Here is a 25,052-nt window from a genome sequence, read left to right as displayed (position 1 = left end):
TTTGGATAGGCTCAGGCGGGAGCGCCAGAATCGCCAAAAGGCTGTAGGCGAGCCCAGGATTCCCCCTGCCAGACCAGGGCGCTTTAGAAATAAATGGACTACAACTCCCAGAAGACAGCGCGACCGGTCGGGACTCTCGCGACGCTACGCGCCGTCTTGAATTAGCGGAGGAACACATGAAATAGCGCGAGATTTGGAAGTGACTAATGAAATACCGCGAGATTTGGAAGTGGCCTCGCCGCTCCTAGCCGCTGGTGAGGAGCCGAAGGGGTGTCTGAGGTGGGGACCTTGCGGTAGGGCGGGAGCGAGGGTAACGGACCTCTGCTCGGGACGGCGGGTTAGCGGCTGTGTGTGTGTGCTTAGTGGGACCTCTCTTCCTCACTGTGCTTGTGTGTGCATGCACGTGTGTGTGCGCGTGCACGCGCGCCAGCAGCGCGGTGCACACGATGACTGCTTCGGAGGTTTCTAACCTGTGGCGTCATGGTGACGCCTCGGCCTGCTAACTGCATCGTTAGCCGTTCGAAACCACCGGCCGCTCCGCAGGAGAAAGACGGGGCCGTCTACACCCGCCGAGAATTACCGTCCCGGAAACGCACAGGGGGAAGGTCTTTACTGTCCCGGGAGGTCGCTGGGAGTCGGAATTGACTCGACGGTTGGAGGTTTAAGTCCACCCAGAAGCGACTCGCAAAAAAACAAACCCAAAACAAAAACAGCCTTCCAATCTGGCTTGGGCAACACCGCCACCGAGCCCTCTCCTGAGCCCACTTCTGTCCTGACAGGACTCGCCATCGACTCCACAGCAAGGGGCCATCGGCTTCGGTGCTTTTGTTTAATCGTCGCAGGGCTCCGTCCAGCAGGGACTAGGGGCGGACCGCGCCTGCGACAAACTGCATTTTAGAAGCTGCTAGAGTGGAGGGCGTCCTGGGTTCTGGCACCATCCCTTACAAAGGGCTGGCTGGTGGTTAAAAGGGTGAGGTCAAGTTTTGTCAGAAAAGAATCCCTGCTGACCCTGCCCGTATTGGAGGGGAAGTGATGGGTGTCCTGGGACCAGGGGAGGTGGCTTGGGGCCGCACTGATGCGTCTGCTAGGGAGTCATCCGGACTCACCACGACACGACTGCACATGTTTATGGGAGCAGACTGACTGCCTCTTCCTCCCCCCTCCGTGTCTGCTACCAGGTTTCGAACACACAACCTTGTGGCTAGCGACTGAAGGCATATGGCAGATAGGTATGTGCGAGGGGCCGTCATGAAAAATTCCATTGTTTTTAATCCCCTTTCCTACAGATTCATCGCCCCCCTCCCCAGCCTCATACCACATACATGTCTGTGGATCATATATCTCTTGTCTTTGAATTTTTTCATATTTTTATGTCTCTTTCTTGAGAGGAGAATGCTTACGTGTGTTAGCAGGAGCGGCAGGGTCTTTCTGGTCTGCAAGGAGTCCTTTCAGCAGAATGCCAGGGCTTGAGTTCGCTCTTGGGAGTGCCTTTTCTGTGCTTACAAGTGGGTGGCAGGTAGGGGTTTCAAGTGTCGCTCTGGCCACCCCACTCACGACCTTCGATGGATGCGGGTCCATCGTGACCCTGCAGGACAGGCTAGACCTGGCCCAGTGTGTTCCTCAGGCGAATTGTTTTCAGGAGGAGAAAGCCCCATCTTTCTTCTGAGGAGAGGAGCTGGCTGGTGCTTTTGAACTGCTGACCTTGCAGTTAGTAGTCGACGGTGTTCTCTCTGTGCCCCTAGGGCTCCTTTTAAATGCTTTTGGACTTGGGGATTTGTTTTTGAGTGGTGGGAGGTGAGGCGGAAGCACAAGCTAGTGGTGAGCAGCTAGGAAGCTAGGTTAAAGGTATCAGGCTCGGGGGAGCAGGGAGGGAGGGGGAAAAAGAGGACCTGATGCAAAGGGCTTAAGTGGAGAGCAAATGCTTCGAAAATGATTAGGGCAAAGAATGTACAGATGTGCTTTATACAATTGATGTATGTTATATTATGGATTGTGATAAGAGTTGTATGAGCCCCTAATAAAATGTTAAAAAATTATTTTAAAAACATTATGATGGCAACATATGTACAAATGTGCCTGACACAATGGATGCTTGTATGGATTTTGATAAGAGTTGGAAGTGTCCCCAATAAAATGGTTAGTGTTCAAAAAAAAAAAAAAGTATCAGGCTCTATCCTGGCAGCAGGAGGCCCCAGTTTGGAATCTTACGCCCTGTTTTCAGGAGTTCCGTGGTGTAGTGGTTACACATGGGTTTCTATCCACAAGGTCAGCAGTCCAAAACCACCAGCAGCTTCTCCTAGGGAGAACATGAGGCTTTTTACTCTCATAAAGAGTTACAGTCGTTTTTAAAAAAATAATTTTATTGGGGTTCTTACAACATTACACACATCAATTGTGTCCAGCATATTTGTAATATGTTGCCATCGTCGTTTCCAAAACATTTTCTACCGTCTTGTTTTTTTTTCAGCTATTGTCACAGTCCATGCATTCATCCAGTGTCAAGCACATTTGTGCATATGCTGCATCATCATTTTCAAAGCATTCTCTTCCCACTTGAGCCCCTGATATCATCCCCCCATTTCTTCCCCCACCTTCTCCTGTCCTCCCTCCCTCTCAAACCCTTAAGTTATAGATTATTATATTCATATATTATATCATTCTCCATTGCCCCTCACCCACTTTTCAGTTATTCATCCCACTGGGAGGGGGTTCTAGGTTGATTCTTGCGATGGATTCCCTCCACCCTCCCCTAATCCTCCTGGTATCCCTACTCATTGTTGGCCCTGAGGAGTTTATCTGTCCTGGGTTCCCTGTGTTGTGGCTCTTATCTGTAGCAGTGTGCATGCTCTGGTCTAATCCGATTTGTAAGGTAGAATTGAGGTCATGATAGTCGGGCGAAGGAAGCACCAAAGAACTAGAGCAGTGGTTCTCAACCTTCCTCATGCTGTGACCCTTTAGTATACAGTTCCTTATGTTGTGAACCCCCCCAACCATAAAATTATTTTTGTTGCTACTTCATAACTAATTTTGCTACTGTTATGAATCAGGTGACTCTTATGAAAGAAAGGGTCATTCAAACCCCAAAGGAGTCGTGACCCACAGATTGAGAACTGCTGAACTAGAGGAAAGTTGTGTGGTTCATTAGTGGTATACTGCACCCTGAATGGCTCATCTCTTCCCTGTGACCCCTCTGTGAGGGGATGTCCAATTGTCTACAGATGGGCTTTGGGTCTCCACTCCATGCCCCACCCCCTGCCCCGTTCACATTGGGTATGATTTTGTTATGGGTCTTAGATGCCTGATACCTGATCCCATTGACAACTCATGACTACACAGGCTGGTGTGCTTCTTCCATGTGGGCTTTGTTGCTTCTGAGCTAGATTGCTGCTTGTTTACCTTCAAGCCTTTAAGACCCCAGATGTTATATCTTTTGATAGCCAGGCACCATCAGCTTTCTTCACCATATCTGTTTATGTACCCATTTTGTCTTCAGTGATCGTGTCAGGAAGGTGAACATCACAGAATGCCAGATTGTTAGAACAAAGTGTCCTTATGTTGAGGGAGGACTTGAGTTGAGGCCCAATGTCCATCTGCAACCTTAGTTCTTAACATATAGATATGAGTACATAGTTATACTCCCCTCTCGTTATATATATATAGTTATATATGTACATGCCTGTATTTACCTCCTGGTTCTTTCCTCTATTTCCTTTTACTTCCCTCTTGTCCCACCATCATGTTCGGCCTTCATTCGGGTTTAGTAATTCCTCGCTGCTACATTGCCTTTGATTGAGCCCCACTAGGCATCCTACACCCTTCTCTCCATTGATTTTAGTTCACTTGGTGATCCCTTGTCCCTGGGTTGGTTCCCTGTCCCCTCCTTTCTCCCACCTCCCCTTCTCCCATATCCCCCCCCCCCCTCAGCCATTGGTCCTGTTCTTTTCATCTCCGAATTCTTTATCCTGCCTATCTTATCTAGACAGACATGCAGAGACATTACTAAGTGCAAAAACCAGGCAAAGCCAAATAAAACAAAGGAAGTCAAAACCAATAAAACAATAACAACACCCCAAAAACACCAAAAACAAAATAACGATAACAAAAAGAAAGCCACTGACAAAAATGGAAAAGCCTATAAATTGTTCATGGTCTGTTGGCCTTTACGAGTGTTTTCCAGTTGAGTCTGATGGGGTGCCACACTCTGTCCCTGAAGTCTATTTTTGATATTCCTTGGGGATTTTGTTCCCCTTGCTGCTCTGTTATATGCCCTGCGATGGGGTCAGATTGGGCATAGTTCCCGCACTGTGTCTGCAGTGTTGTCCCTGTAGCAGTATGGTCCAGTGAGGGACGTCGTGGCCCGCGATGGGGCCGGCCCCATGGTCCTCTGTGCATTGTCTGCTCAGAGCAGGTACAGCGTCCTCAGGGTTTGGTGGGCCAGGACATCCCTTCCTCCCTCTGCATCCCTTTTCCTTTCTCCCATGTGCTCTAATCCGACGCGCCCCCTCCCCAAGCTGTAGCCCCAGTGCCGTCCTCTGAAGTGCATTCTTCTGAGGTATTGCTGATATTTGGTGGAACTTGACAGGAAGCAGGGAATACCATAAAGATGTTTACCTGTGTTTTATTGACTCTGCAAAGGCATTCAATTCAGTGGATTATAACAAATTATGGATAATATTGAGAAGGGTGGGAATTCTAGAATACCTGGCTGTGTTCACACAGAACCGCCATGTAGACCAAGAGGCAGCTGTCGGGACAGAACAAGGGCATACTGCGTGGTTTAACATCTGGAAGAGGGTGCGTCCTCTCACCATATTTGTTCAGTGTGTATGCTGAGCAACTGATTGGAGAGGCTGGATGACACAAAGACACAACCCGGCATCAGGACTGAGGAAAGACTCATTAGCAGCCTGGGATATGCAGATGACACAACCTTGCTCTCTGAAAGCCAGGAGGACTTGAAGCACTCACTGTACGTATCTCAACATAGAGCAGGAACCCCCACAACCTGGACAACAGACAGCATGAAAAATGGAGGACAGTTTGAAGTTGTCAAGGATCTCATTTTCTCTTGGATCCACAATCAACCCTCTTGGAAACAGCAGGCAGGAAATCCAGCCAAGTATTGCATTGGGCAAAGCCATGCAAAAGGCCTCTTTAGCGTTAAAAAACAGAGGTTACTCTGAGAACGAAGATGTACTTCTCACCCAAGCCAGGTTTTGTGTTTTTAAACAGCTGTATTCGCACTTTATCCACAGGTCATACAATTCAATCATATCAAGAAAAGTCATACAATTATCACCACATTCAATTCTTGAATGTATTCTTTTTCCCCATTGTACTCATTGTTAATTCATGTAATCATACATAACTTTTTCTAATTGTGGCCGAAATATACACTATAAAACATTCTCCAATTCAGCAAGTTCTACCTGTATAATTCAATGCCATTGATGATACCTTCTTGCGGTACCACCACCATTGACATCCTTTCACAAATTATTCCACCACCATTGACACAAACTCAATGCCCTGTCAGTAGCAATTCTTTCTCCCTCACCTGCCGTGGAACTTCTAATGGCTTCATGCGTGGGACAGCTGGGCAGAGAGCCCAGAAGAGAGACGAGTTGCTGTGTTTGGATGATGGTCCCGGAAAAGAGTACCGAATGTACTATGGACTTCCAGCAGCACAAACACATCTGTCGTGGAGGCAAGTACAACCAGGACACACAGGACATCGTGCTTGGTGGGGTCGGTAGAGAAGAGGAAGACCCTTTAGGAGATGGAGTCGCACAGTGGCTGCGACAGTGACCTCGGACATGGCCATGATTGTGAGGATGGCACAGAGCTGGGCAGTCCGTTGTTCATTCTCCTTTCCATACACAGGTCACTATGAACTGGAACCAACCTGAGGGCACTTTACACCATTCCTTAAGTATATATCATGTCCAGCCCCCTCATTTTCTAGAAAGATAGGTAGGTTTGGGTTTTGAGCAAAACTTACTCATCAAGTACATATGTCTTGGACTTCACTCCTTTTATGGGAGGCAATTGAAGTCACCAACATTAGTCAACTGCCCTCAAGTCAACTGATTCATTTCAGTAACTTGCCCCCAAGGATGAACGTCAGCTTGGTGTGGCAGAAATCCAGGGGGCTGCAGGGTAAGATTCAGGTTCTGTGGTGTGGGAGGTGTAGGGCAGAGCCAGGGTGTGAGATCTGGCAGTTTCCCTGAAGAGCCGAGAATGTCCTTTCATCACCCATTGTGAGCCAGCATGCTGGCTCGTTCTGGAAAGAAGCTGGACGGGAGGTCTCTGGAGTTTGCCAGTTGCTTGGCTGCTCATCAAAAGGTTGGCAATTCAAACCCACCAGCTGCTTCGTGGGAGGAAGATGAGGCAGTGAGCTTCCATAAAAACTTACAGCCTTAAAAAAAAATAAAATAAAAATAAACAAAAAAAAACAGCCTTGGAAACCAACCCTCTGAGGCAATTCTACATCTTACAGGGTCACCATGAATTGGAATTGACTGGAAGGCAGTGGGTTGGTTTTCAAGGGCTCCCTAAATCCTGAGATTAGCAGAAGCCCTGGTGGCATTGTGGCTACGCATTGGGCTGCTAACCACAGTGTCAGCAGTTCTAAACCACCAGCCGCAGTTCAGGTTAAAGACGAGGCTTTCTCCTGCCATAAAGTTACAGTCTGAGAAACTCACAGGAGCCGTTCTACCCGGTCTCATAGGCATTGACTTGATGGCAGTGAGAAGTCCTGAGGTTAAATCAGTGCCCTGCCTCTGGATAAACGTGACCCTGCTGGAGACCTGAAGCTGAGTAGAGGTCGAATCTATGGCAAATGGAACTTTGGGGGTGGGGCTTGTAGGGAACCTTCCTGTGCTGAGAAAGGTCAGGGAGGCTGGGAAGTTCTTCCAGGTAAGAGGAAGCTAACAGCCCCAAATAGGATCCTTGACTCCTGCAGGAGGGTGTGTTCTAAGAGTTGAAAAGGCAGAGAGGCCCCAGGAAACCAAAGGCCTATGGAGTGAGAATGTGGCCTCTATGGGTGCCCAGCCAAGGTAGTGGCCATTGGGTGACTCTTGGCACTTCTGGGGTGTGTGTGTGAGTGTGTCTTTGGTCGGAAGACCTCTCCCTGCTGAGTCTGCCTTTTCTGAGTCCATCTTCCGGGACTTGCTGCCTTGTTCGGAGAGCCCCGAAGAAGCTGCCTTTCAGGCACGCACTCAGAAGGTTTCTGCGGGACGGAGCTCCCGAGAGCACCTGGCTCTCCCTTGACAGTTTTAGAAGGCAGTAGTCCAGCAGGTCAGGAGGAACACAGGGCCTCGAGCTCCTGACTCCCAGGCCTGGCTTCTGTCCTGGGTCCAGCCCTGCCTCAGAGGCTGCAATTCCCGGTTCCCTGAACAGCTGTTTAGAGACTCCCACATGCTTGACGCCAGCCTGAGGGTCCGGAATTCACAACCTTGCATGGAGAGAGAGGCTGGTTGGCAGTGGTAGGGGAGAGGAGGAGGGGGAGAGGCGAGGAAACAGGTGCGAAAGGAGTCAGGGATCACATACCCCGAGGGTGAGCCACCTGTCCCAGCAGTGGGACTCTTGTCTTCTCCATGCACCTGCAGGCTCCCTGAATGCAGCCTCTGTGTCTTCCACGATCCCTTCCCCAGCACTAAACTTCACCCGTGTGAGAAACAAAACCCCAAGCCCTTGGAGTTCATTCTGAGTCAAAGTGTCCCGTCGGTCCCGAGCCAGTGAACCTAAGGGAGCAGACAGTCTTATTTCTCTCCCTGGGGGGCTGAAGCTGCTGGCCTCGTAGTTTAACCCTTGGGGCCACATGGGCGTCAAACTGATCCTCAAAGGAGCAGATGACTTAGCCTTCTCTGCTGAAGCAGATTCTGACTCTGTGTTTGGGGCAGAGAAGCCGGATCCTCAGCAGGGTGTGCAACGATTGGATTCACTTTGAACTTTTGAGATCTCAAAGGGTATGGACTGAGCCAAGGTCTGGGAGCACAGTTTGGTAAGACAGCAGACCCCCTCTCGTGGCCCCAGTGAGGCTGTTACACCTTATGTGACAAGTGGGATCAGAGAGATCACTGCTGGGGAGTGCCCTGGCCCCGAGGCCGACTCATAGCCAGCGACCCTACAGGACAGGGTGGAACTGTGAGTTTCCAAGGCGGTGCCTCTTGAAGGGAGCTGAGGAGCAGCTGGTGGTTTCTAACTACCGACCTTGCAGTTCGAAGCCCTGTGCGTAATCACTGAACCACCGACCTCTGGGACAGGCTCAGAACAGGTACTGCAGCGGGCTGCGCCGGAAGTGACTATCCGAGGAAGTGGGAGAGGACTAATGCACAGCGAGTTTTGTTTCGAAGGGTGAGGGAAGGTCTGAAAGGAACTCACACGGAAAGAGGAGGTGCAGTCTTGCAAGGCCTGGGCGGAGCTGTGGGGAAAGGCACTAGCTTAACAGTGAGGCTCAAGTGTGAGGCAGGGCAAAGGGGGAGTGGCAGGAGGTAAGGTGGGAAAATGAGGTCAAGGCCAGAGAGAGAGAGAGAGAGGGTGTGGGTGTGGGTGTGGGTGGTGGTGGTGGCAGGAAGGACTGCTGCTAGGAAGGCAATCTGGCTGGCTGATGAACCTGAGGGTAAAACAAACACTGGAAACACATGTGAGGCAGAGCCAGCGCTAACAAAGGGTGTCCTAGGGAACTGAAAGGTCTCCCCTGTCCACTGACAGCGCAGGCTGGACACCACAGACGAATCAAAGTGCAGGCGTAAAACGGATGTAGGCCACCCATTTTGGTCGAATGGGTCAATGAAGGGGTACCCCTTTTCTTTTAGGTCCTAAATCTCGACAGAACCTGATGTGCCCAGCTGGGTACGCACTCAGGACTGAGAGCCACCGACGGCCACATGGAGCCGCGGGCCCCCTGCCAGGCTGCTGCTCCGGAGGCGGAGGCAGGGAGGAAGTTCCGTGTTCTCGTGGGTGTCACTGGGAGCGTGGCTGCCCTGAAGCTGCCCCATCTAGTGTCTGCCCTGTTGGAGATTCCCGGGGTGAGTATCCTCTGCAGACTAGACCCAGGGACCTCTAGGACCTTCAGCCCCCCTCCCCCCGGGGGTCAACTCACATCTGGTACACTGGGTGGGCTTCTCTGTTTCTCACTCGTGGTGCGTGTGGAGTGCTGGTGTCTGGAGGACACTGGCCACAGACCAGGGTCAAGAGGGACCAGGAGCTGGATCTGATGGCGTGGGCAGCACGGGAAGGGTGGCAGCTGAGGACACGTTGGGGAGGGAGGGTTTGGATTTCTGCACACTGACCCCAGGCTCCCAGGGGCCCTTTGTGGGAGGAGGACTGGCTGGACAATGCAGTTGGTTGTTAGCCCTGCCCTGCTGCCCCAGGCTCCCTGGAGGCCTCCCGAGAGTTCTGTCCTTGTTAGGCACCATGGCACCATGGCTTACCCCCAGGCGGTCCCCAAGCCTGAGCAGCTCCTCTCTCTTCTGTGTTGGGGCTAAACAAGTTCTAATGTGACACACATGGGCCACCACAGCAGCCTCTGCCCTTAGCATGCCCGCCTCTGCTGCCATCAGTGTTGCGTACAGGGCTCCATATTGTGAGGAAGCCACTGGGGGACGGGTGTGTGTGTGTGTCCCACTTCCTAGTGTGGCACCAAGGCCCTGGGTTGATCTGGCTTGGCCCCCGCTCAGGTCCAAGTCCCTGTCCTGCATCCTGATGGCCTTTGCTCAGCCCAGGCCCCTGCAGGCTGCACGGCCGCCCACTCTGCCCCTCCCATTGCAGCCTCCCCTGTCCCTCCAGCCATGAGGTTTGGCTCCCTTTCTTTTAAATCCTTCATTTGTAATAGACACACACATACACCCCCCACCCCCTCCACCTCTACCCCCACCTCCCACGCCCATCCCCACCTCCCACCCCCACCCCCATCCCCACCCCTCCACTAACCCCACCACTACCCCCATCACCCCCACCACCCACCACCACTACCACACCCCCCATCACTACCCCCCCACCACCCCCACACCCACCACCACCTCCACTACCCCACCCCCACCTCTACCACCCCCACCCCCACCCCCACCTCCACCACTACCACCTCTACCACCACCACCCCCACCCACCCCCACCTCCACCACCACCACCCCCATCACTACCCCCACCACCACCTCCACTACCCCACCCCCACCCCCACCTCTACCACCACCACCCCCATCTCCACCACCACCACCACCACCCCCACCACCTCTACCACCCCCACCCCCACCCACCCCCACCTCCACCACCACCACCACCCCCATCACTACCCCCACCACCACCTCCACCCCCACCTCTACCACCACCACCCCCATCTCCACCACCACCACCACCCCCACCACCTCTACCACCACCACCCACCCCAGGTGGCCTTTGACACTCTCTGCATCATTAAACACTGGGTTTTGTTGGGGATAAGTCTCGATGCACACCCACAAAACCAGATGCAGTGCCACTGGCTCGAGCAACCCTGCAGGTCAGAGCAGAGCCGCCCTGGGGCTTTGTGAGATGGTAACTCTACCGGAGTAGGAAGCCTCCTTTCTCCCCAACAGTGACCTACAGGACAGACTAAAATGGCTCCATTGGGTTTCCAGGGCTGTCAACCTCCATGGAAACTGACTGCCAGGTCTTCCAACTTCCAACCCAGTGCCTCACCCTCGGTGCCACCAGGGCTCCTGATCTAGGCAGCCCAAACTGACTGCCATCAAACGGATTCCGACTCAGCAACCATGTAGGACAGAGGAGAACCGCTCTTGTGGGTTTCCGAGACGGAGTAGACGCCCGTCATTCACCCTCAGAAGGGCTGGAACTAACTGCTGACCTGGCAGTTAGCAGCCCAAGCTTAGGCACCAGGTCAGACACCTGGGCTCCTTCCTGTCTTCCCTCTAGCTTGGGTGTTTGCCAGGGCCAAACACACCGCCTGGCAAAGTGCTGCACCCCTGTGTCCACCAGGCGGCGCTGCTCGCCCACTGATGTGTCATTGGCGGCAGTCAGTGCAGACCAGTTGTGTTTTGTTTGTTTTCACAAACTTCCATGCACAAAGGTCCTCACTCCCCCAGCTCCCCAGGCTAGAATGCCAACCAGGCCAGTAGCGGGCAGGGAGGCAGTCTTTGGGCCCCTCTGAGGGTGGGCACTGTGCTGCAGGGTAGTGCCTGCAGACCGGGCAGGAGGCCTGCAAGGGTGACCACAGCCGAAGACTTGGCTTTCCCCCCTGGGGCGCTGGGCAGCCCTGAGCCCTGTAGTTCCCGTTCCCATAGCCTCAGAGCAAGTGAGTTTCCGGTCTGGCCTGGGGGTGGTGGGGGCAGGGAGCCCTATCCCAGGAAACAGATGGGCAGCCTCGGAGCTGAGGGAAGTGACCGCTCCTCCGCTCGCTTCCTCCCCGCCACACAGCCAGCACGCATGCGGTCTGAGTAAAGGGTGCCTGGTGCGGGGAGGTCTGCCAGCCGCCTGCGCCTGCTGCGGGACAGAGTGCGTGTCTAGACCCAGCTCTGCTTTCCCTGCTCTGGCTGTGGTTGAAGTCCAAAGCCTGGCAGCCAGAGGCACTGCGTGGAGGGAGGGGCTGCTGCTAGCCTCTAGCCTCCCAGAGCCGGCCTTTCCCATTCTGAGGTTGGACCATTCCTGTCTCCCAGCCTCTCCTCTGGTCTGGCTCATGGAGAGGATGGCCTGGATGAATCTGTTGGACTTCATATGCCAGCAGTTAGGAACAGAGCTTAGTACAGCGAGCGAAGCACTCAGCCAGATCTGCCCCCCCCACCCCCCGTGGAGAGTGGGGTTATTGGTGTTGTGGGAATAGCCCCAGGAGCCAGTGTTCCCCTTCACCTGTGGAGTGGCCCAACCCCCTTCCTGTCACCTGCTGCTTCCCTAGAGAGCCTGGCTCCTCTCTGTGGGGTCCAGGCAGGCCCTGGCTTGCCTGAGGTTGGTGGCCTGAAACCCTTGAAGCCACTTCTCCACACTCCCCGATGGCCCCCCTTTCCACGAGCCCCTTTGAGGGGTCACCTGCCAGAGCAGTCATTTTCAACTCGTTGACTGCTCCCTTAGGCCTGTCTAGATTTGACTGGCAAACTAGCAGCTGGCAGTGTGCTGAGGGAGCCAGGCAGTTCTGCCTGATGGCTCCCAGCTGGACCTGATTCACTGATGTCCAGATGCCCCTGAGGAGCCAAGACCTCTGGAACCCATTGCCGGAACAGGGAGCTGGTAAAGGGGCCAGAGAGAGAGGTGGGAGTAGCTTCAGGGCCTCCACACCAGCAATAAAGGAGAGACCACCAGCAAACAGGGCTCACCCGTGAGGTGGAGTTGGGGGAAGTGGCCCCCCTGGGCTCACTTCCTGCTCAGACACCTCACCCGCAGCCATTGCCCGTCACCTGTCCGCCCGAGGAAGCTTGAGTGTTGCTCGGACCCCACGCAGGTTCCAGTGGAGCCTCCAGACTAAGATGGAAGAGGGAAAACACCCGCCCTCTACTTCCAAACATCAGCTGATGGGAGAACAACGCTGTGGTCAGGACGCTGCAGGCCTGTGGTGCTGGCTCTGCAGAGACTTCCGCCCTGGCATTCCGGAGGTCCCTTGGGCTTCTTTTCGGGAGGGAGGCGATGGCCTGCTTCGAGCATGTGCCTTTCCTCGAAGGGCTCCCTGAGGAAGAAAGAGAGGAGCCAAGCTGGGCTGAGCATCTCCTTCCCCCCAGTGGAACTGGGCTACCCGTCTGCTCTGAGCCCCGCTGTGGAACCCGGACTGCGGAACCGACAGGACACAGGCATCTTTTATGTAGGCTCCTTCCTCCCCAGCCTCGTGGCTCCTCTAGAGAGCGACACTGGGGAAGTGGGGTCCCGGCCCCTCAGAACCTCATTCCCATCTGGCGTCTCTGCCTTGAGAACAGTATTGAGTTGAGGAAGGGCTGGCAGCCCCCCAGCCTGGTGAGCAGGGGCTCAGGGGGGTCTTGAGAGAGCCCAGCTAGGCTGCTGCCCACCAGGATTACCGGTGGACGCTCAGGAACAGGAGCTCCTCAGAGCATTGGTCCTGTGTCTGCCAAGTGCTCCTGCGGGTTTTGTTAGTCGCTTGCCCTGAAGCACACGTGGCCTGAAAGGGGCAGTGCAGGTCTTCCCCAGGTTGTCTCCAGCCTCTTCCCTGCCTCGCCAGCAGCCCCTGTTTCCAGGGGGCGAGCTGATGCCTCTTCAGCAGATAAAAGGAAACTAGACTGGGGTGGGGAAGAGACGAGGGTGAGCTCAGACCCAGTCGACAAGGGGGAAGGCCTACTGAGCTGCCCGGGATCCAGCAGGAGGGAGGACTGGGAAACGTATCTGATGGAAAGCATGGCTGGCAGTGGAGGAAGAGTCCCTGAACAAGGGCCGTGTCGGGGTGCTGGTGTGAGGCAGGGTCTTTGGTCTTGAGTACAGGCAGGGGCTTGGGAGCGGGATCTCTGGTAAACAACTTGGCAGATTCCAGGAGGGAGAAGGGATAACGTGGGATGTCCTGACAGGGAAGAACAGCTTAGGGGGCTACAAAACACACCGACAGGGAAGAAAAGGGGCCCCAGAGGAAAGGGGGCATAGCGTGTGACAAGACGCCTCAAGGTCAAATGTAAGGAGCAAGGCCACCCCAGTGAGCTGAAGCTGGTGGCCCCCCTCAAGGTGGCGAAGAGGCGGCTGCGCCCATTTGGAAGAACAGCAGTCCTGCTGCATGGCGCTGGAGGCTGGTGGTCTGTTAGCAGGGGACAGGGGCCGATAATGAGAAGGCACTCCTGTTCCCATCTTTTCCGGGAGTGTGAAAAAGGTGGACACACAGAGGAAGGCATGACTTGAATGCAGCGTGGGGAGCTCTCCTGACCTGGGCTAGTTCTGTCCTAGGGTGCTGAGGTTGTAGAGTTGTGGTTGGTGGCATTCCAGGAATCAGACACAGCGGGGGCCGGGGGGCTGGGCACTGGAGAGGGCTAAAGGTCATCCGTTTATTGAAAAGGAGGAGGAGGTGGGTTCCACAAACTTCCCCAGATCAGGCATGTGAGCAAGTACTCAGAAAACGGTTGTCACTGAGATGAGACGGGGCTCACACTCCTGGACCAAAGGGTGTGAGAATTTAGGTAAGGGCTTTTTGAAATTGGGGGACATCCCTGGGGACAGCTGAAGATGTCAACTTCGCCCCTCGGCCCCAGGCTTGCGGAAGGCCTCCACCTTGTTCCATGTATGGTTCGGATGAGTGTCGGGCCTGTGGATGGTGGTGCCCGCTGAGAAGCGGCTAGCAGGAATAAGGGGATTTGCGGGTGGGGTCTCCGTCCAACTCTGCCGGAATTGACCAGGAAAGGAGGAATTGCATTTGCCACCAGCGGCGTGACTGCCCTGATGCAGCCTGGGGCTTGTGGCCCCGCTGTTTATAATGGTAGCAAATAATCCAGGAGTCCTTGATTGTTTTTATTTTAAAATAGCTTTAGGTTCTTGTTTCTTGTCTGCTTTCCCTTAGGAACGACAGAGTGTGTATTGTTAAGTTTCCTCCTCCCTGCTTTATCTGTGATGTCCCGTTTTTCTGTTTGTTTAATGTCCTGTTCTTGCTGGAGAGCTTGTCCCCAGATACTGATAATCCTGGGCTCATCGGACTCTGGAGGGCTTCCCTGCCAGACGCTAGATGATGAGATGGTCGGTAATTTTTTTTAAAAGTATGATCTTATCCTCCTCTCTTCTTTATTCTGGTAGCATAGTAGTTGCCCATGTGGCTTTTTACTCCTGTAAAGGTGACATTCTCAGAAACTCGCAGGGGCCGTTCAATGCTGCCCTGTAGGGGCGCTATCAATCAGAATTGATTCGATGGCAGTGACTTTTATCTTTGTTCTTGGGGATTTCTGTTTTGTTTTTTATTTCTGCTTTTTTTTTTAAAAAACAGGGCTAGGGGCCGAGATGTTTCCAAATTTAATTTCAAAAAGTTTCCTTCTCTGTCCTGCCCTCTCCTGTCTGGGGTCTTTTTTTTTTTTCTCCCCCAGAAAGGACTTGGCCAGTCTCTTGAGGCAGGCTCGGGGTAGCTAGTCACTCAGGAGATGTTCATCTTGATTATAGAGCCTGCTCAGTGTTACCCCATTTGGCAGCACAAACCCTTTTTGGGGTCTGCTTGGCCTGGGAAAGGAAGCCATCGAACCTCCTCCTGTGTTCCAGCCTGTGCTGGTGCCCACCTTCCTGCCTACTCTGTGCCTCCAGTCCCTGAGCCTTTCCCGGGTTCACCGTCTCTCCTTGGCTTGTTTCTGATCGCCCTGTAGGCTTTGCTGTTCATCTGTTTTATCTGATCTCATCAAAGCTGTGATCAAGAGAGACCAGTCCCCTGGAGGAGGAGACCAGTCCCTGGAGGAGGTCATCATGCTTAGTAAAGCAGAGGGGCAGTGGAAACGAGGAAGACCCCCCAGCCAGGTGGATTGGCTCAATATCTGCATCAATAGGCTCAAACAAGAACACTCGTGAGTCACAAGACAAGGGCAGCGTTTCCTTCTGCTGTGCATAAAGGTCGCTCTGAGTCAGAACCAACCCTAAAGCCGCAGAGAACCCAGCTGAAGACACCGGGAGGAAGAGTCCACTCAGGCGCACAGCGCGGCGAGTACCCCGCCATTGAGTGAGTGCTGACGCTGGGGAGCCCGTGCGCTTCACTGCAGGAGTGTGCCTGAGGGTCTTCACAGTTGCCAGGCCTTGTTTCTGCGGTGCCTGTGGGTGGGCGTGAGCTGGCGGTCTCCTAGCAGTCCAGCGCCTCAGTGTCTGTGGCAGCCACCCAGGGACGCCACGCAGTGAATATACAGCGACGTCCATCCACACCGGATGTTTCCCATCCATCCTTTGAGACAAAAGGATGTGTCAAAGTTGAGTGAGGGAACGGATGCGTCCTTTAAAGTACGTTCAGCTCTGCTCTGGGTCCTGTGCTGTCTTCACAAACGCTCTCATGTCGGAGTCCATTGTGGCAGCCGCCGTGTGCGTCCATCTTGTCACTGCCCTCCACTTCACCAGGCAGGATGTCCTTCTCCAGGGGCTGGTCTCTCCTGACAGCACGTCCAAGGTCTGAGACACAGGCTCGCCGCCCTGCCTCTGAGGAGCGCTCCGGCCGCACGTTTCCCGAGACAGACTTGTTGGTTCTTTAGGCAGTCCGTGGCCCGCACCGGCGTGCACGTGGACGTGGGTTCTTCCCCTCGTCTTCCTTGTTCCATGTCAGCCTTTCACACGCACGGGGGCAGATGAACATACCATGGCCTGGGTCGGCATACCTTAGTCCTCCACGTAAAATCCTTCTTTTCAAAGAGGTCTTGTGCAGTAGATTTACCCAATACAACGAGTTGTGTGATCTCTCGACTGCTGCTTCCACGCGCATTGGTTGTTGATCCAGGCCAAACGAACTCTGTCCATTTCATGCGACGCTAACCTGATGGTCCAACTGTGAGGATTTCCGTTGCCTTGACATTGATTTGCAATCCATACTGAAGGCTGCAGCCCTGCTCTTCACCAGCAAGCATTTCGAGTCGTCCCACTGTATGCCGTCTGCACACAGCAGCGGTTCACCAGCCTCCCTCCAACCCGAGGCTGCATTCTCGCTGTCATACAGCTCCAAGGCCTTGCTCGCTCAGCACACAGAGGGCGAGAGCGTGCCCCCTGACGCACGCTGCACCTGGCTCTCGGCCACGCAGTGGGCTCTTCACACAGCCGCCTCAGTGAACACAGTGTGGCCACTCCTCTCAAGGCCACCCACCGTTTTTATGGTCCGCACAGTCAACGAAACACAAGTACACATCTCTCCCATATTTTTTCCTTCAGCCGAGATCCCAGCGGCACCAGCAGTGGTATCCCGTGTCCCACGTCCTCCTCTGAAACCGGCCCGCACCTCTGGCAGCCCCTTGTCACTGCGCTGCTGCAGCCGTTGTTGAGCCACCTTCGGCAACGTGTGACTTGCAGCTGATATTCCTGATATTGTCTATGATGCGTTCTTTCAGTCGGCCCACCATAACTGTCGACTTACTATTAATCATGAGATTTGGGGGCTCTTACAGATCTTCGAACCATCCAGCATTCACTTGTGTTAAGCGCCCGACTCTGCTTACTATTATTTTAGAATATTTTTCTGCCATTTTATGTAGAACTTCTGACTTAACACATGCCCTCTTTGTTTCTTTCTATCCTTTATTTCAGGGTCCTCACACTTTGTAAACAGGGGCCCAGTTCACTGTGCCTCAGACCCGTTGGAGGGCCAGACTATAGTTTAAAAAAAAAACTATGAACAAATGCTTACGCACACTGCACATCTTATTTTGAAGTGAAAAAACGGGGCAAAAACACCCGGCGGGCCGGATAAATGTCCTCGGGGAGCCGCATCTGGCCCGCGGGCCATGGTTTGAGGGAGGACGCCTACTTCATTGTGTAGAGTGGTTCAAAAGTGATGCCTTATTCTCTCTGTGGTTCCCCTGCCCTTTACCTTGCTCCTAACTCAAGTCCTGCTTAGCAAGAAGGGGAGCGCTGGACATCTCCAGGGGTGTCTCCAGGGCCGGGCCCGCGGGGGGGAGGGGATGAGGGGGGTGGGCAGTGCAGCTGCCAGGCCTGCTTGCCATCTTGTTTAGAACTGCAGAGTCCTTGGGCAGAGTCCTCAGGGCACCCCAGCGCTCAGGTGGCATGTGGTTTAAAGAACTTCTAAGACACCCCTGGGGGTGGGGGTAGGGGAGGTAGGGACGGAGGTGAGGGGGAGGAAGGGAAAAAAGAGGAGCTGGTACCAAGGTCTCAAATAGAATGTGTTTAGAAAATGACGATAGCAACCTATGTACTAATGTGCTTGATACAATGGATGTATGGAGCGGTAAAAGCTCCAATAAGATGATCTTAAAAAATAAAGACATTCCTTCCCCCCCTCCCCCCCCCCGGTACTGTGCAGGCTCTGGGATGGTGGAGCCCGGGGGCCGGTGGGAGGGTAGATGGACAAGGAAGACCTCTCTAGTGTGGAGGGCCCTGTGGCCTGTCACTTCTCTCAGGAGAAGGGAATCCCAGCATGGCTCTCAGGTGCTGTGTAGGAGACAGCTGAGCAGGGGCCCTGGGCTTCCAGGCGGGTTGGGGGATAGTGCGGGCTGGCAGAGCCGGCTGAGTGTCCAGGGCGGGCCCCAGCAAGGCCTTGTTGAGTCGGTCCACGGTCTCTGGGCTTTCCGTTGTTCAAAAGGAGGCCGGTTGTTTTCTCTTTCCCTTTTAGTGTGAAATCTCTCAGTGTGTCCATACTGGCTGGAAAATGCACCACCACCACCACCCCCCATGCCCACCAAGCATGCCCGCAGGCTATATTGGGACTTCCCTTGCCTGTGACCTCTGCCCTGGTGACGTGACCGTGTAGTCCTTGCTACCTGACTTTTCTTTCCTTTCCTCCGCCTGGATTGGTGTCCACTTCTGGTTCAGTGGCTCCCCGCAAGATTCAGCTTCCCCCTCCCTGTCCCCTCCCCTCTGGTTTGCTATGAGCCTGACATCTTGTTTCACCAGTGACAGGGGAGCCACAGAGAACCAGCATTCTGCCCCGCAGGCCCAGTGTCCCCCTGGGCTGTATAGTTAATGCCCCTAAGGGGGCTTGCTTTTTTTCTGCCCACAGGCTGGGCCCCTAGAAGGGCTCAGAAGGGACTCTGTGCCTTCCCCTCGGCTGTGGATCAGGCACCCCCAGGCAGACCCCCAGCCCTCCAGTGCATTGGCCTGTAGAAGGCAGGTCTGTGGTATGGCCCAGAGCTCAGAATTCCTGGGCCTCTTGGGGGGTGGGCCTGAGCCCCAGGCCCCTTCTGCCTGCTTGCCCTCTGTGGCCCTTCCTGCCGCTGTCGCTGCCTGGGTGGTGTGAGTGAGCGAGCCCAGGAGTGAGTGCAGCTTTGTGCTCGTAGGACGACCCGCTCACTCTCGGTGACTCATTCCTCAACAGCTCTCTCACAGGAGGAAGTGAAACTGCGCCACCTGGGAAGGCCCCGACCTTGGGTGACAGCGGAAGGAAGTCGCTGTGCAAACGTGGGGCTTGCTGCTGCCAAGGAGGGGGCCGTCCGCCTCGCCACCAGCGAGGAAGTGATGAAGCAAGCGCTGGCTGGCACGGCCCTGCGAGGGGGGCCCTGGCCGGTAGCTGTCCTAACAGGCTCTCCCCTCCCCTCCTCTCCCTTGCCTTTGCTTGGTGACAGCTGGAGGTAGCAGTGGTCACAACTGAGAGAGCCAAACACTTCTACAGCCTCCAGGATGTCCACGTCACCCTCTACAGTGACACTGATGAATGGGAGGTCAGTGCCGGGGGCCACCCAGGACCGAATTCCACGGCCTTCCTGCTGCCAGCACCGTCTGTCTTACAGCCCAGGGGCCTGATGGCCAGAGCAGGCAGGCCGTGCTCAAGCCAGTGGTCAGGGCCCTGTGGGCAGAGGTGGTGAGGAAAACATCTGTCTAGCTCTGGCCCATGGGACACCCGCAGTCCCTGCCCCCTCTGGCAGGGCTCAGCCTTGGCCCCGGGCCCTCGGTGGAGTGTCCTTGTGCTTATCTGCACGGCTGAAACCACAGAGGCACTCTGTTCCCGCTGCCCTTGTCCACTTGCCTCCGGAGCGTCTCCCTTCCCACGCCGCCCCGGCCTCTGCTCTCCCACAGTGGGGCAGGCATCGGCCAGGGCACCAGACGTCCAGGGTGGGCCTCATGGGGCCGCCCTGCCAGGCACTTTTAAACATTCTCAGCCCAGAACCCTTCTGGCTGGGCTGCCCCCGGCCCCCGCCATTTCTCACTGCCCCGAGCGCTTCCATTGGCTTGGACTACGTAAGCATCCTCCCCAAGCAGACAGGCCAGGAGCTCCCTGCCAGATGTCAGTGTTCTTGAAAACCACGCCATAAAGGGAACAGCCTGAGAGACAAGGGGTGTTTGTTTCCTCGGGCCTGGTTTCTCTCCAGCCCTTGGCTCTATGTCCGTGTCCACAGCTTCGCTGGGAAAGGGGATGGCAGTGGACTTGGGCACGGTGTGGGTCAGGTGGTCTGCCCCTTGAGTGCTTGACTCATTGAACCAAGGCTACTCCACCCCTCCCTTCCTCTCCCCTCCCCTCCCCTTTCTCCCTCTGCCAGATGTGGAAGTGCCGCTCCGACCCAGTTCTCCACATTGAGCTGCGGAGGTGGGCAGACCTCTTGCTGATAGCCCCGCTGGATGCCAACACGCTGGGGAAGGTGGCCAGCGGCATCTGTGACAACTTGCTTGTGAGTGACTGGCTGGTGACCTCGTCCTTCCCTGGGCCCCACTCCCAGTCTGCTGAGCTGTTCCATTCCTTGGACAAGGCTCTCGTCCTGGAAACCTCTTACCGTGGGGCCCCGGTTTGCTCAGAGAACACACCAGTCCGCCCCTCACCACCCTCTCCCTGACTGTCACCGACCTGTTCTTCGGCAAGTGGGCCAATAGGCCTGATCCTGACGGGCTCACCCGACCGACTGGTGTTGTCTGGGAAGTGCCCACCTGTATTCGGCCAAAAGCCCACCCCAAACCTGGTCATCATTGGTTTTCTCTGCCTTTCCCTGCCTCAGCCCCTCCGCCCATAGCTCTGCCTTCCCAACAGGGCCTGAAGACACTTCCCTCCCTGCCGTCAAGTCCATGGGGACACACAGCAGCCCCCTGTGGCTTTCCAACACTGTAACTGTTGGCGGGGGTACATATGCCAGTCTTCTTTCTCCCGCTGAGCTGCTGGTGGTTTCGAACTGCCGACCGTGTGTATCGCAGCCCCACTCGTAACCACTGCACCAAGAGGACTCCTGCTTGGATGTCTTTCCTCCTGGGCAATCCCGTGAGGGGTTGGCTCCTGCCAGCATCGCTGCCTCCACACTCATCTCTCTCTCGGGTTTGTAGCCACAAGGCTGAGACGCAGTTCTCCTCAATTCGGGGAAGAGAGGCCCCGGGGCTCCTTAGACAGGAATGCAGGGCACCTGGCACCTCTGGAAGCACCGCTGTAGTGAGCCGCACGCAGATTGCAAGGCCAGCAGCTGTGGTGGCGGAGTGCAGTGGGGAGACCTGGGGAGGCCAGGGCAGGATTTTACAGCCAGCCAGCACTGCTGATGGCATGAGCCTTCCTCCTCCATGCTGGCTGCCATCAGTCAGCGTCGTGGGCCAGCGCTTTGTGTGGTCAGCCCCTCTCAGCAAATCTCCCGGCTTCCCATGGACCCGGTCAGGACCCCTGGGAGGTGGGAGGAGGCAATGCCCCAAAGGCCCCTTCTTTTCTCCCCAAAGCTCAGCTCCCCATTCTTGGAGGCTGCCGCCACCTGCTGTAACTTTTGGGGCTCCCTCCTCATTGTTGCTGAGGGGACATCATCCCCAAACAAGCACCAGGCCGTTCCCGTCCAGGGTTTTACCTGAAGACACAATGTTTCGAGAATCAGAGGCCTGTGGCTCCACCTTCTCTCACGGAGGGGGTTGGGGTGGGCCATTAAATAGTTGGGCGACAGATGGATGTATAGATAGGATGAGGAGATGATGTCCCGGGCCCAGTCTGCCCGGAAACCAACTTCCTGAGAGAGAGCCAGGTTTGCCCCTGAGCCTATGCAGATTCCCAGGGGCAGAGCCCGAGGCAGAGAACCGGCTCTGGCCCAAGAGAGCTGACCGTGGGAACCAGCAACGCCTTCCTTTCATCCTTCCTGCCGCTCATTCCCAAGGAGCCCTGCTCAGGCCAAGGGGAGGGAAGTGGGGAAAGCTCAATCCAGGCCCCCTCCAGGTGCCCCGCCTGTTTGCTCTCCTGCCTGGTCCCTGTCCTCCAAGTGGCAACTTCTGGCTGTGCCCTGCTGGTGACGCTGTTCTCTGGACTCCCCTTTTCTCAGATGGGCTCCACTTTAGAAGAAGGGGCTGCCAGGCTCTGTCCCCCAAGGGACCCATGCCCAGGAGGTGCCCAGAGCTGGCAGAGCCCGGGGCACTCACCCATGTGGACCTAGACCTTGTTTCTTCCCAGGCAGCCTCTAGCCCAGGGTGCTCATGCCTGTGAGAGTCCCCAGAGCGGCTGTTTATAGAGCCTCTGCTCTTTGCCAGGCCGTGTGCCAAGGGCTTCTGAACCCGCCCCCTCCTGCCCCCAGCCCGGCCCCGCAGACTTGTATGCCAAGACCAAACAGAGGCTCCAGGCATCCGGTGTCTGCCCCAGTCTTCTCGTCTCGTGATCCAGAGCCGGGCCAGGGCCGTTGTGCCGAGGACCCTGGGGCTTGGAGCCCAGTCTGGGTTGTGGCTGAGTGACGGCCTGGTGAGAGGCTGCCTGGCATGGCGTGGGGGTGGCGGGGAGCCTGCCCTAGCAGCCACACACTGCTGCCTGTGAGACGGGCCTCTTGGGCTGAGCTGCAGCTTCCCATCTGTGAACAGGGGAAGTCCCTTCCTCGCAGGGTCACAGGGAAGGGTCATGAGACAACATGGGAAAGGGGTGCCTTCACGTGTGAAATGTTTTCACTCTCCAGCTTTGTTTGGCCTGGAAGTCGTAGAATCCTCCCCACCCCTCTGGTTCTTCCTCCACTTCCGGTGGAGCTGAAGCCTGCCCTCTGTTCCCGGCTGGCTTCTACCCAGGAGCTGTGAGCTCTCTGTGGGGAAGACCAACTGTGCAGCTCGGGCGGCCAGGGCTGCTCAGTGTTGGCTGCCCACCTCCCGTGGGGCCCGTGGGGAGGGAGGGAGGGCAGAGGTGCCCGGCCTCACACGCAGCTGGGCTGCTGGTGGTGGGGCCAAGCGAGATGTGGAGGGCTGGTAAGCTACTCCCGCCGCCGGGCACAGCTCTGAGCAAGGGCCTCCACCAAGTGCTTCCCGATAGATAGCCCCCTCCCGCCCTCCTTCGCAGACCTGTGTCATCCGGGCCTGGGACTGCAGCAAGCCCCTGCTCTTCTGCCCGGCCATGAACACCGCCATGTGGGAGCACCCCGTGACTGCGCAGCACGTGGCCCAGCTGAAGGCCTTCGGCTACATCGAGATCCCCTGTGTGGCCAAGAAGCTGGTGTGTGGAGACCACGGTGAGTGCCCGCCGGTGCTGGGCTTTGGGGTGAGCAAGGCTGCCCACCGAGTCCACTCTGTCTGGAAATGGGGCTCCTAGTCCTTCCCTCCCAATTGGGATACAATTCGGGAAGTACTTGGTGGAGGCCCTTGCTCAGATTGTACCCGGTGGGAGTAGCCACCCCAGTATTCCTTAGACCTGTGCTGGGGGTGGCTCAGAAGGGTGTGACTTGGCGGGTCTGGCTCAGACAGCGATGGTCCTGGCCCGCTTCTGCGACGGACTTGGGGTGGGGTGCTTGCAGGAGCATCCTCGTGGGTACAGGTGCCCTTGGCCACAGCAGAGCTTTCTTCCCCAGGTCTGGGGGCCATGGCTGAGGTGGAAAGCATTGTGGACAAAGTGAAAGAAGTCGTCTCTCAGCACGACGGCTGCCAGCAGCGGTGAAGCAGCTCGCTGGTCCGGGCGCCCTCTGCACTCCGCACCCGTTGGCACGCCTGGTGACGATGCCCTTGTGTCAGTGGAGGGGTCTGATCTGGCTGCCCCAGGGTAAACGAGGCCAGAGATCTGAGCCCCAGCTTCTTCCACCCTAATGATGCCCAGTTCTGCCTCCTGAAGGAGCGCTGCTGCCCAGCGCTGGGGCACGTCCCTGCGTCGCTGCATGCCCGGGAGGAGGGACCTCGCACCTTCATCTTGCCCAGAAGCCTGGCAGGAGCTAGAGACAGCCGAGTGGGGCTCCCCTGGCCCGCCCTTGCAGCCTCAGCTCTTAGCGCCACACTGGCTGAGACGTCCATGGGCCATGGTGGGAGTTCAGGGCTCAGGGAGAGAGAGTCCAGCCTTCACTGACCAGGCCACACCCTGAGTGAGACCTCGGAGCCGAGCTCAGGGCCATGGCCAAGTGGGTCTGGGGAAAGGTCTGGCCTTACAACTGACCCTCCCTCCTCGTTAGTTCCCATTTAACCTCCTGGTGAAGCGCACAGACCTCTGAAGCCAGAACCTCCATCCCCTAAGTTCAAATCCCAGCGCTGCCAGTTATGAGCAGTGTGACCTCAGGTCATGGCCCCACCTTGCTGACCCTGCCTGGCCCTTTCTGCTTGGTGATGCCTCCCTTTCCTCATCTGGGGGCTGAGATTCCAGATGGGACCCTGTGCACCCAAGACATGGCTGGTGTTGAATTAACAGCAGTGCCACTCCCATTCTGACTCACAGGGACCCCACAGGACACAGCAGAACTGCCCCAGAGTAGAACCTCATCTTTCTCCCAAGGAGCCCCTGGCGATGGCCGACTGCTCAGCTTTGGTCAGCAGCTCAACCCATCACCTGCTGTCCACCAGGGCTCCTACGACAGAAACTCAAGCCAGATTTCCTATACACTGATTGAAACAGCCAGTCTCATTTTGGGAAAAATAAACCCCCTGACCTAAACCAGCATACCCCACCTTAAAAAAAATAAATCATTTTATTGGGAGCTCTTACAGCTCTTATAACAATCCATCCATGAACTGTGTCAAGCACATTTGTACATATGTTGCCATCATCCTTTTCAAAACATTTTCTATTTGAGCCCTTGGTAACAGTTTCTCTTTTTTTCCCATCCTTGTGGACCTGGATAAATAATCAATTAGTATAATTTTCATATCTTACATCATCTGTCTCCCTTCACTCCCATTTTTGTTGTTCATCCCCCCGGGGGTGGGGGCAGGGCACCCTTGATGTGAGCTACTCACACATTACCACCCCAGCAGGGTTGGCCAGCCTCGAGCCCCCCACCCCTCTTTACTCTACTGTCCTCCCAGCATTGGGCCGCTGTGTCTGTCTCCCTGCCCGCCTGCACAGTGACACACTGACATGCCCTGGAAGGGGAAGTGGACTCTGGGGACACCTTGCTCCCTGGCCTAGAAACCCTGAGGCCACCTTGCCTCTGACCCACTTGCTTTCTGGGCTGGTCTCTGGGGAGGGTCTGGTGCTCCGATGCTGGAGCTGAAGTTGGGGCTGGTTTCCTGCCTGCCAAGTCAGGGCTGGATAGGCACCGGACATCCCCTGAAAGATTGAGTAGCGCAGTGTCCTGAGGGAACGCTGTTGGCTGAAACCAAGACCTCCACCCACCTCCGAGAACCTTTATCTGGAC

The 25,052-nt window shown here is 55.7% G+C and overlaps 1 protein-coding gene across 3 annotated transcripts; it reads left to right on the top strand.

The window, feature by feature from the left end:
- The first annotated feature begins 199 nt into the window (after window positions 1–199).
- On the top strand, window positions 200–24,378 carry PPCDC (phosphopantothenoylcysteine decarboxylase). 3 transcript variants are annotated; one of them, XM_075535410.1, is made up of 6 exons: window positions 200–279; window positions 8,820–9,032; window positions 19,149–19,244; window positions 20,061–20,189; window positions 22,781–22,949; window positions 23,286–24,378. In XM_075535410.1, the coding sequence occupies exons 2-6, from the start codon at window positions 8,892–8,894 to the stop codon at window positions 23,369–23,371; spliced, it is 621 nt and encodes a 206-aa protein (XP_075391525.1). In that variant the 5' UTR covers window positions 200–279; window positions 8,820–8,891; the 3' UTR covers window positions 23,372–24,378. The 3 variants fall into 3 exon arrangements, with proteins under 3 accessions (XP_075391525.1, XP_075391526.1, XP_075391527.1); XM_075535411.1 differs by having other exon boundaries at window positions 205–254; XM_075535412.1 differs by lacking the exon at window positions 200–279 and adding an exon at window positions 2,575–8,278.
- Window positions 24,379–25,052: the final 674 nt, after the last annotated feature.

Source organism: Tenrec ecaudatus, chromosome 17 (assembly GCF_050624435.1).
Source record: "Tenrec ecaudatus isolate mTenEca1 chromosome 17, mTenEca1.hap1, whole genome shotgun sequence".
Classification (NCBI taxonomy): Eukaryota; Metazoa; Chordata; class Mammalia; order Afrosoricida; family Tenrecidae; genus Tenrec; species Tenrec ecaudatus.
The sequence above is the reverse complement of the archived record's forward strand: the minus strand, read 5'-3'. Positions and strand labels throughout refer to the sequence as shown.

What these genes read in the sequence shown, in the direction of transcription:
- PPCDC (XM_075535410.1), top strand. Translation starts at nt 8,892, where the DNA reads ATGGAGCCGCGGGCCCCCTGCCAGGCTGCTGCTCCGGAGGCGGAGGCA. An exon ending in CCCTGTTGGAGATTCCCGGG is followed by an intron (nt 9,033 to 19,148) that starts GTGAGTATCCTC and finishes GCTTGGTGACAG; the next exon opens with CTGGAGGTAGCAGTGGTCAC. An exon ending in GCATCTGTGACAACTTGCTT is followed by an intron (nt 20,190 to 22,780) that starts GTGAGTGACTGG and finishes CCTCCTTCGCAG; the next exon opens with ACCTGTGTCATCCGGGCCTG.